The sequence below is a fragment of the Bos indicus x Bos taurus genome, chromosome 6, assembly GCF_003369695.1.
Source record: "Bos indicus x Bos taurus breed Angus x Brahman F1 hybrid chromosome 6, Bos_hybrid_MaternalHap_v2.0, whole genome shotgun sequence".
NCBI lineage: Eukaryota > Metazoa > Chordata > Mammalia > Artiodactyla > Bovidae > Bos > Bos indicus x Bos taurus.
The window spans coordinates 19,507,512-19,519,515 of NC_040081.1; the positions used below are offsets into that span (position 1 = coordinate 19,507,512).

Here is a 12,004-nt window from a genome sequence, read left to right on the forward strand (position 1 = left end):
GGAAGACATGAATCCGCCCAGAAAAACAGAGGAAGGTGAAATTGTTAGGGGAAGCACACTGATTGAAACCGCCCGCCCTGGCCAGGCACCATAGTAACCATTTGCATGAGTTGTTTTATGACGGGAGATCCTGGTAAGGAATACGGAACTAGTAAGCCACCACCACCCGGAACAGTTCGGGAAAGGTCGAAAGGAGACACCGCGTGTGTCCGTCCACTTCCCAGAATCCCTCTTGCTAGCATCCATCTTGGCTGAGTGATGCGTGCGCCACCAGGAAAGACTCTGAATTAGAATGATTGGCCAAAGACAACCCGGAAACTAATCCCATCACCAAAAAACCAGAGACTGCGAGCCACATGGCAGAGCAGTTCTCCTGGGTTCCCTTACCCTGCTGCTCTCCACCCGGGTGCTGTTTCCCAATAGGATCTCTTGCTTTGTCAGCACATGTGTCTCCTCGGACAATTCATTTCTGAGTGCTAGACAAGAGCCCAGTTTCGGGCCCTGGAAGGGGTCCCCCTTCCTGCAACAAAATCAGTAGCTAAGAAACTGACAACGAAAGATTCAAAATATTTTGTATATTTCTCTTAAAAGGCCCCATGCCATAAAGGATGGACTGTGATGGAAATGTTATAAAAAGAGATGTCTAGAATTCCATTTAGGCTAAATGGCCCCTTCATCAACAGCTGCATGGCTGTCAATTCTTTTTTTTCCTTAAAATATTGTTCCTCCTTTAAGACATCTGTAAATGTGTCCCCCTCCACCCCACCTACCCTTCAATTTAAAATGAAACATTCTCTGTCAGAAAGGGATGCTCTGCATTCCTTCAGTACCCACCCTAGGTTTACACTGCAGCTCATTTACCCTTGGCTTTGATCCCAGTCTGGATAATTTTTCCTTTTGCATTACATGGAAGAGTCTCTTGTTTTTACATGTTGAAGAAGTGTCTTCACAACTGAAATTCAGATGTTGGTAGTCTACCTTTTAGGGTCTGGGGAGCTTCCTCAAATGTTTACGGAACGAAACTATGGCTTGTGCCAAGAAGAGATGTAGAATTGATGGAGTCAGTGACTTTGAACCTGACTTTCCCTGCCTTCATGCCAGCAATCTTGCCAAAGGCTCTTCCTCAACTCTAGCAATTTCCCTTCCAGCCACTCCCTTCTCATTTGATGCCTGAAACATCAACAGGTACACCCCCACCCACCACACCAATTATTCTTTCATTGAGTCTAGTGGAGTTGTAGCAAATGTAACTTGATATATATGTATAAATGGTATCTCTCTCTATATATATATATACACATATATATATGTGTGTGTGTGTGTGTATATATATATATATGGAGAGGGCAATGGCACCCCACTCCAGTACTCTGGCCTGGAAAATCCCATGGATGGAGAAGCCTGGTAGGCTGCAGTCCATGGGGTCGCCAAGAGTAGGACACGACTGAGCGACTTCACTTTCACTTTTCACTTTCATGCATTGCAGAAGGAAATGGCAACCCACTCCAGTGTTCTTGCCTGGAGAGTCCCAGGGGTGGGGGAGCCTGGTGGGCTGCCGTCTATGGGGTCGCACAGAGTCGGACACAACTGAAGTGACTTAGCAGATATATATATACATATATTTGACTGCATTTAAATATGCATTCAGCTACTCAAAATGTGAGGATGGGAAAAAGAGGAAGAAGGAAAAATAATCAAAGAGGGAGATTACAAGCTTCTTCTGTATGTTCACGCCCTAGAGTGTGAGACAAAGAATGAAATCTCTTGTCCCTTCAGGCTCAGGTCTCAAATGCCTCTCCAACCATGATGATACAGCTATGCTGACTTGGACTTTAGAGTTTACAGATAACTATTTCACGTACAATGTGGTCTCTGAATGCAAGCTAATTACTACACCCAGCGCTGGGCCAAAGAATCAGCAATCCGTTTTCTGCTCCATCATGACAGTCTTCAATGGGCGGCCTTTTGAATCATTTTTAAGATTAGTTTTGACTCCATTCGATCATGTTAAGCCCTAATTTTGGAACCTAACCTTCCAGTAATGTCACTCTGTCACTGATGGTCACTGCAGAAATGGAGCTTTATGTCTAGAATCAAATAAATTGGGTTTACAGTGTGGCTTCACCATCTACCAGTCCTGGGCAAGATTTTGCCCCATTCTCCTACCTGTAAAATGTGAAAAAACAGCACATATTCCACATGTATTTTTATAAGAATTTACTGAGATAGTGGGTGGAGGACATTTAGCTAAGCTAAAATGTGCAATAGCTATTAGCTGCTGCTGCTGCTGCATCTTCAGTCGTGTCCGACTCCTAGCGACCCCATGGACTGCAGCCTACAAGGCTCCTCCATCCATGGGATTTTCCAGGCAAGAGGACTGGACTGGGGTGCCATTACCTTCTCCTGTTAGCTGCTATTATCTTTCTAAACATGATTTCTCTTTCTAAAGCAAAGTCTTGGATAAATTCATTACTTAAACTTGAAATACTATTTTTCTTCCAAGTTAGGTAATGTTTAATATTATAAATGTCAAATAAATTGGTCTATGATTAATATTATACGAGTATATATTTTCTGTGAAAGAAAACATTATCATCCTTGTTTATACATTTTGTAATACATCAATTTTGGTATGCATAGTTGATTTTTCCATCTTTAGTATTTTCTTCTATGGCTTTTGAGAGATTCTTCAGTTTGTTTGTAACAGTAAGAAAAATATTTAACATAAATCTACTCAACATATGAACACTGAAAATACATTTGGAAGTATTAATGTTAACAAAAAATGGGATAAAATATTCTTATAGTTAGAGCTCTTTTCAAGATGGATTTTTTTTCTGGGAAAAACAACTTGAGTGTCTCACTGATAAATGGACCATGCAGTGGCTTCCCACTTTCCCGTATAGCGTTGGTTCATTCATTCCTAGGCATCGTGGACATAATCTATGCAACAGCTGCTCTGGGAAAACCCATACCTATGAGCCTTCGCTGGGGTGGAAGCTGGACAGCTGTCTGGTCTGCAAATCTGCATAGAATCATGTGTTCCTGAAAGAAAAAGCAATAGAATGTGGCTTTTAAAAAAATCTTCTTTAAAGTTAAAAAAAAATTCACTTATTTTTCTGGAACTCTACATCGCTTAATTAAATAAAGTGCTGCACAGATCGCATTTTCAGAAAACAGCACTCAATAATTTTTCTCCCTTTAAGAAGAGTGGTCTTCAGATGTAGTTCTTAAGAACAGATGCATGGAAGGTCCTCAGGGCTCTTTAACCTGCTGCTTTTAGCCAAAATATGGTTACAATTTGTGGTTATAGTGTGTTAAACTCAAAGACCTAAAAGTCACTTATATTTCCCTTTTAATAAAATTTGAGTCTCAGGAACATGGCTCCAGGAAGACATTCTAAGTGGCTTTTCCTCCACTACAAGAAGGAAAGGAAGTACTCGAGAAGATCATGGCTGTGGCCTCTGCAGTTCTCCCACGTCCCGGCACAGTGCTGTACCCTTCTGTCCAGTCAGTCCCTTCAGAGGAAAGGAGGCTGGCTCACCCTCCTCTCACTCACTCCAGAGGCTGCAGGAAGTGCATCTATTTAGATGCACATAGATGTGCTTAGCACCTCCCAGGCGGCACTAGTGGTAAAGAACCCGCCTGCCAACGCGGAAGACATGAGATGCTGGTTTGATCCCTGGAGGAGGATAGATCCCCTGGAGGAAGGCGTGGCGACCCACTCAGGCACGCAGATGCACTGTACATAGACTGTAAAGGGGACTGGAAAGAACGGAAGGGACATTATTGCTTCTGCTTCACAATTTTAGGAAAGATTACCTTACTGAAGAACAAGGCTTTAAAGGGACAGAGAGGGGAAGGGTCTGCCCTGCACTCTTAAATCTGCAACTACACAAAGGTGAGTGATTAGGAGCTAAGATAACTGCAGTGTTCCCATGACAACTGTTCATTCCGAGCAGCTGTGGTTTCCAAGTGTGTAAATGATCTTACCTGACAGTTTAGCAAACTCGCTACACTCAGATCTATCATTTGTCTCCTTGGGTTTTTGGACATTCAATTTGAGGACTCATTTTTTTCTAAAGGGTTATTCTGATTAACTTATTAAATACGTTTTTGTGAGATGCTGTTTCTTTTTGAAGGGTTACTTTTGTCTCAACTTTTACACATTAAAAAACAAAAACACTTTAATGCTCACTATAAAATTTAGTGGTAATGGGTGGTGGTTTAGTCGCTAAGTCGTGTCTGACTCTTGTGACCCCATGGAGTGTAACCCATCAGGCTTCTCTGTCCATGGGATTTTCCAGGCAAGAATACTGGAGTGGGTTGCCATTTCCTTCTACAGGGGATCTTCCCGACCCAGGAATTGAACCCGGGTCTCCTGCATTGCAGGCAGATTCTTTACCAACTGAACCATGAGGGAAGCCCGATACTAATAAAATGATTCAAATGAATAACTTTTATTAAGGTCCTGCGAACTGGCATAAACAAAGGGGAAGAAGAAAAGCTTATAACTCTATAATTGGAAGAAAAGTCAATGCAAAGCCTGCCCTTTGTCCACATGTTTATAAATTAAGATTCACTTTAAGTAAAGATGATGTTGCAACAATCAGAACCTCATATGAGGTTCGTTTCCCTTGTCCTGATAAGCCTCACCATATTTTATTGGAATTACCTGTGTATGTGTTCTTCCCAGTAGAAGTAAAATTCTGAAAGGGGAAGGCACATAGGAGGTACTCAGTAAGGGTTTGCTGGTTAAATTGGACTGTGGAGAAAAACACTTCCAAAATGACTCTCAAGATAATAGGGCACTAAGTCCATTTGGTTCTGCCTGCCACCCACCTGCCATGGTTAAGAAATACTGAGATATCATCTTGCAGCAGCATGCAAGAGGTTTAAAACTTCATAGTGCATTCACACTTAAAAGATACTCAAAGGGCAGGTGGGGTGGCCAAGCAGATTTGGGGTGTGGGAGGAAGAGGAAATAAACAGAACTGGGGTACCAGGGAGTTTTATGTTCTCTGAAGTGCCTGGGTGCCCTGTGCCTTCTGACCCCAGAAATGTTAGATTTCTTTTCCCAGACAATGAGGCTGTGGCACCCTAGGTTTTTCACTTAGCATCCTAGAGGAGGGATTCAAGCAAGGCTCTAGTGTTTGTTCTTTGTTTATTTTTCAGTTCATTTTTTATTTTAAGGCCTTTGGCAAAAAAGATGAGGTGTTTTAAATATTATGAAAATAAAGTCCCTGAGGTCCTGATGTTTCCCAAAAGAGGTCCTGATGTTTCCCAAAAAACCTATAGTTCTCTAGAATATGAAGATTTTAAACCCAGTAAGCAAAGATGAAATAATTCTGGTTCTGGATGAATGCGTGAACACTCAAGTTCCGTACTTGGACGGGTGGGGGTGGGAGAGCTGGGGAAGGGGGAGAGGTGAAGGCAGGCAGGAGACAGAACTAGAGACGGGTGTTTAAGAGTTGCAAAGTAGAGGAGAGGGAGACATAGAGGCCAAGGTGGAAGAAATGAGCATTTTTAGGTTACTTTATCTCACAGTTTCTCTGTTGGAAGGGGAAGAAGGTAAAATTCCTAGAAAGCAGGGGCTGGTATATAAAATGAGACTGAGATTGCATATTTTTAGTGAGTCTGTGCAAGAAGTGGAATTAACCAAACTAAGAATACAGACTAATTTATTAGCTTTTAATGGGATTATTTGTATATTTCTCTCAAAATCACCATTTCTTAGATTGTATTACATCAACATCACTGATCAATTAATTAGTTCATAGTGATGGTCAGAAAGCTGCAAACTGTTTTGCTCAGACTGGTGACTCAAAACTGTGCAATGTTCTGACTCTTGCTGGAAGACAGTTCTCTGTGGGTCTCTTGTGTTTCTTTACATCTTATGAGAAGAGGCACTGTCTTTGTTCCAGACCAGGAATTGGCAAACTATGTCTGGCCCATTGGCCAAACTCAGTCTATGAACTGTTTTTGTATGGCTTGCAAATTAAGAAGGGTTTTTACACTTTCAAAGAGTTGTATACCAGTAACAACAATGACAAGGAGGATGTAGAATACGTGGGAGATTTGCAAGTGCCCAGCAAAGCCTAAAGTATTTACTACCTTTTACAGAAAAAAATGTGCCTCTATTCCAGATAATCCTTTCAAAGTGAACAGTCCTGGAAACTATACAGACTTGGAAATTCCCCTCTCTCCCTCTGCAGAAAAGGGGAGGCATGCTTACTTAAAGATTACATCTTAAAACATTCGGGTTTCCTAGCTCAGGTTTCCTTCTTATAATGCAATTCACTGTACATGTAGGTGTCACCTGGCCCTTTCTGTGCCGCCCTGTGGGAACGGGGGCTCAGGGAGTCACTGTGAAACTGATGACAGTCCAGCTACTCCTACTGCTCTGAGCAATACTGCCCTTTGCCTCTGACTCAGGGGTTTCCTATCTTCTGCTAGCATCCATGAAAACTGTGCCAGGCCAACTTGTTAGCCTGTGAGTAGGGTCAACTCTCAGACTTTTTGCAAATCTTGTCAGCTACTTGAAGATTAATCTTGACTGACCAAAAAGAAAAAAAAATCTGTGTTAGATGCTCATGAGTGATTCAAGTGTAAGTAGATTATATACTCCATTAGAAATTTGAGATAGAAAATATAAAGAAGGGATAAAAAGTATATGAGCAAAACATCTAGATCTTTTAAAAGTTTCCTGGTATGATAGTGTTCAGTTTAGTTCAGTTCAGTCGCTCAGTCGTGTCCAACTCTTTGCGACTCCATGTATGATAGTGTGTACGACCCAGCGATCCCACTGCTGGGCTGACACACTGAGGAAACCAGAATCGAAAGAGACACGTGTATCCCAGTGTTCATCGCAGTACTGTTTACAATAGCCAGGACATGGAAGCAACCTAGATGTCCATCAGCAGACCAATGGATAAGAAAGCTGTGGTACATATACACAATGGAATATTACTCAGCTATTAAAAAGAATGCGTTTGAATCAGTTCTAATAAGGTGGATGAAACTGGAGCCTATTACACAGAATGAAGTAAGTCAGAAAGAAAAAACACCAATATAGTATATTAATGTATATATATGGAATTTAGGAAGATGGTAATGATGACCCTTTATGCGAGACAACAAAAGAGACACAGATGTAAAGAACAGACTTTTGGACTCTGTGGGAGAAGGCGAGGGTGGGATGATTTGAGAGAATAGCATTGAAACATATATATTATTATATGTGAAATAGATTTGCCAGTCCAGGTTCAATGCATGAGACAGGGTGCTCAGGGCTGGTGCACTGGGATGACCCTGAGGGATGGGCTGGGGAGGGAGGTGGGAGGGAGGATCAGGATGGGGAACACATGTACACCCATGGCTGAGTCATGTGAATGTATGGCAAATACACAATACTGTAATTAGCCTCCAATTAAAAAAAAAAAAAGTTACCTTGTATGATAATGTTTTCTTGAATAGTTCACTGAAATAGAAAATAAAAATGAATTACTTAAATACCAAAGATTAAAGAGTGGAAATAGTCTTGGAGAAATTAAACTATAAACAAAAATATGTATTTTATCTGAAGGGTATCATGCTATCCTGAACTAAAAACAATGCCAGTTTGAAGTATCTTCATAAAATGACAAAAGCACATTATCTGTATGTGATTCATTTTAAAGAATTTCTTTCAAAGATAGAGAAGCACAATCACTATTTTCTCTTCCTTGCATGGGTGCACACAGATTCAGGCATGTTAAAAATGTAGGTTTTATTGTTATTCAGCATAGGGGCTGTCCCGAGTTGTCTGGTACCTGGTCCTAGGGTGATTAGGGCAAGGGGACAGTGGGGCCTGGAAGTGGTTCCCCTAATGACAAAGGGGGCAAGTGTCAGTAAGTCCACAGAGAAGTGGAAAAGTTGACAGACACTAAACTGAGACTTTAAAATCAGTTAAGTGAGATTGTAGACTGAACAACTCAAAGGAACATATTTAATCTATCCTATATTTAACAGGATATTTAATATCCTATATCAACATTCAGAAAATGAAGATCATGGCATCTGGTCCCACCACTTCATGGGAAATAGATGGGGAAACAGTATCAGACTTTATTTTTCTGGGCTCCAAAATCACTACAGATGGTGACTGCAGCCATGAAATTAAAAGACGCTTACTCCTTGGAAGAAAAGTTATGACCGACCTAGATAGCATATTCAAAAGCAGAGACATTACTTTGCCAACAAAGGTTCGTCTAGTCAAGGCTATGGTTTTTCCTGTGGTCATGTATGGATGTGAGAGTTGGACTGTAAAGAAGGCTGAGCGCCGAAGAATTGATGCTTTTGAACTGTGGTGTTGGAAAAGACTCTTGAGAGTCCCCTGGACTGCAAGTAGATCCAACCAGTCCATTCTGAAGGAGATCAGCCCTGGGATTTCTTTGGAAGGAATGATGCTGAAGCTGAAACTCCAGTACTTTGGCTACCTCATGTGAAGAGTTGACTCATTGGAAAAGATTCTGATGCTGGGAGGGATTGGGGGCAGGAGGAGAAGGGGACGACAGAGGATAAGATGGCTAGATAATATCACCGACTTGATGGACATGAATTTGAGTGAACTCCGGGAGTTGGTGATGGACAGGGAGGCCTGGCATGCTGCGATTCATGGGGTCGCAAAGAGTCGGACACGACTGAGCGACTGATCTGATCTGATATTTAACAGGCCTAATATGATCAGCTGGATTCTCAATAACCATAAATCAAATGAAATGTCACAAACACCAAGAATGGCCCTCCACTAGGGGGAGTGCAGGGCTTTCCAGGTGGCTCAGTGGTTAAGAACCCGCCTACAATGCAGGAGACATGGGTTTGATGCCTGGGTGGGGAAAATTCCCTAGAGGAGGAAATGGCAACCCGCTCCAGTAATCTTGCCTGGAAAATTCCATGGACAGGGGAGCCTCGCAGGCTACAGTCCATGGGGTCACAAAGAGTCGGATGTAACTGAGCGTGCGCGCAGGTTGACTTAAAGTGATGACAATGCAAATGTCTCCCTTTTCTGTGTGAGGTAAGGAGGACAGTAAATATGGCCATTGAGCTTGCAGGTTAATCATCACTAGCCTCGGGAAGAATTTAAACTATTGCTGTAGTTAGCAACAGCTCGTGTTTACTGAGTACTTACTCTGTGCCACTTCTAAGTGATTTACGTGTATATCATTCAATTCTCATAAAAACCCTGAGGTAGATATTATTATAATCTCCCTTTTGTAGATGAGGAAATGTAGGCAAAAAGAGTGAATTTAAGTGAATTGCCTGAGGTGGGACAATTTACAAAAGAAGGAGGAGCCAATATCAGTACCAGGACAGAAAACTTTCAGCACTTGACCACTGCCCTCTATTGCCTCTCATGGGTGATGATTTTCTCCGAGTACAGAGGAGTGCTGACTGCCAGTCACATCTGCTCTTCCTCGACAGATGTGTTCTAAACTTTGGCAAGAGCTGGATCCAGGAGTAGATATGGAGGGACAGACATGGAGGAGAGCCTCTCTTCCTTATGCAGCTTATAAACAATGCTTGCCATTGTGGAAAAAGGAAATGAGCTGGAGCCTGAGATCTCATTGCAACTTTATATCAAAAGAGTTTTGTGTATTAACACCCATATTGATACCTTGTGGCAGAACACAAGATTTCACCTTTTGGGAAAATTGACCTTGGAGGTGTTCTGAATGAAACCGTAACAGCAAGGGCACGTGACAAAGGAGGCCCGTGTTTTGAGGCAGTGTTCGATCACCATGTCTGTCGCCACTCCACACGCGTGCAACGCCACCTGGAAAGTAAGACCAGACCTCAGCACTACGTTCTTTTTAACTAACAGTGCTACTTTGTGCCATTAGGAAAAAAACAACAAAACTGTAAGGATTGTTCCTGAAGAGGTTTCCCTTTACCAGAAAGTTATTTCAGAGTAGTTTAAATAGTTCTCATTTGGACATGCCAAAGGACTAATTAGGTATTTGTATTAATTAAGAAAATTAAGCAAGAGGTTGAAAGATTACAAATGGAACATTTATAACGGAGCATAAGATTCATCCAATGGAAAAGTTGATGTCATGTTAAACATGGAAGATTCAATATGTATGCAAGTCTAAACTAATGCTCTTACTGATTGAAACTTTAGTTCAGCTGTGGCATCCTGGCAAGAACTCTACTTGGAAATCAGAATTTCTAGTTCAGAACTCTAAAGGGCTCGGTGATCTTGGGCTGATTGAAATTTAAAATCTTTGGGCTTCAGTTTCCTCCACCACAAACTATGGTTAATAATACTGACACATCACAATGCTGTTGCAACATTAAACAGAAGTGTATTTGAAAACACTTTTGCAAATGCCGTCTGAATATATTCTTATCAGTGTTGTATAAAACTGATCAAATCATATTTATGGAGCTCCTTTTTATATTCATAGAATTACAATTCTTAACACTGAATGATGATTTGTGTGAAATATTCTTAAAGAGTTTATTTAAAAAGGAAAAACATTGTGGACTGAAGTCATGATTAGTGCATCAATAATTCATGAAAAGAAAAATAAAATGATTTTAAAATGTTTTTAGAATAAATGCCTTAAATATATCTATACTGTACCATTATCTAAAGTAGACCATTTTGAAAATTATTAGGCTAAATAAGGAAGATTAGGACTCCAAAAGGAAATCAGATGTAGGGATCCTGAAAGATGAAGCATTTTGTCAGAAAAATGCTCAGATCTCATTCTGAACAGAGGCAAGTTGTACTGGATTATAATTGTCCTTTCTAGACACAAATCTTTCAACTTCAGGGTAGGGAGAGGGCTGAAGGGCTTTTAGGGTGAAGACAAGGAGGTTTTCTGGAAATTCCTGGATATTAAGTAGTGTAAGTCAGATTCCCCTTTTGAACTGGCAGACCAAAGACAAAGCTGTATTGAGAAGAGGAAAGCAGGCTCTCTGCTCTCAGCCCTGCTTCTGAATTCTCCCCTCCTTGCAGGCTTCCCTCAAATCCACAGAGGTTAACTATCTCCGTGGTTGCTGTCAACCACTGTTCCCGCCTCACTTGCGAGTATCACCCAGGCAGGCTGCTGTCCAGTGAAGGGAGCATCAACTAATGGATCGAAAAGAACCTGGATTTTTTCATCTGCCCACTTTTTTTAAAAATCAGTTTTGCAGGGTGAAATTCAGGCTAGTTCTTATTCGCATTGGGTGGCTGGAGAAAACCTCATAGTAAAAATTATAGATGCACCTTCTCCTGGAGGGAGAGAGAAGAGACCAATACTCACCCCGTGCCCTTTATGTGTTGGCAACTATGCTGGGTGATGGCACACACATCCTCCTATGCTCACAACAGCCCTGAAAGATTTTATTATCTCCATCCGAGAAGTGAGGAAACTCAAGCTTGGGGCAATTCAGTATATACTCTCAACAAAGCAGCTCCTGAAGGGCAGGATCCTGACCCCCAGCCTGACCCATGTAGTTCAAGGGTCAACTGTACTATGCTTATTCCTATATTGGTGGGGGGAGAATGTATATCGCGTGAATACCCTGGACAAAGGAATGATTCATGTCCTGGGCTGGTTGGAGGACAGTGTATAATTTCAAATTTAGGAATTGGGTTTTTTTTTTTTTTTTTTGAATTTTCCATTTAATATTTCAGACCATAACTGACCACAGGTAACTGAAACCAAGGAAAGCAAAATTACAAAGATGGGGGTTGGGGGAATACTGTACATTCCTTCTCATTTTCTTTATCTCACTGGTCCTACTATCCTCTGGAATTACACCACCATAGGGAACTAGCATGTATTCAGTGTCTGCAAGATGTAAAAATCTTTACATAGATATTTTTTCTTGTTTTAATTGCTTGATTCTTTTCTTTTTAAAACTAATACTTTAAATAGCTCTTACTATGTCTCTTGCAACATCATGACAAGGTCACCTAGACAGCAAGCATTCCAGATGAACTCTGAATCCAGGTCTGAAGCTCACAGGC

The 12,004-nt window shown here is 41.3% G+C and overlaps 1 protein-coding gene across 3 annotated transcripts in view; it reads right to left on the reverse strand.

Annotated features, from left to right (window-relative positions):
• The window catches only part of GSTCD (glutathione S-transferase C-terminal domain containing), a 151,707-nt gene that overhangs the window by 3,766 nt on the left and 135,937 nt on the right, over positions 1-12,004 (reverse strand). For 2 of the 3 annotated variants that reach the window (XM_027543904.1, XM_027543908.1), the window contains 3 exons: positions 9,681-9,814; positions 7,450-7,480; positions 2,976-3,045 (listed from right to left, as the gene is read on the reverse strand). In XM_027543904.1, coding sequence (XP_027399705.1) covers positions 2,976-3,045; positions 7,450-7,480; positions 9,681-9,814 — 235 coding nt within the window. The remainder of the gene's footprint in view (positions 1-2,975; positions 3,046-7,449; positions 7,481-9,680; positions 9,815-12,004) is intronic. The other variant, XM_027543906.1, reaches the window with a different exon arrangement.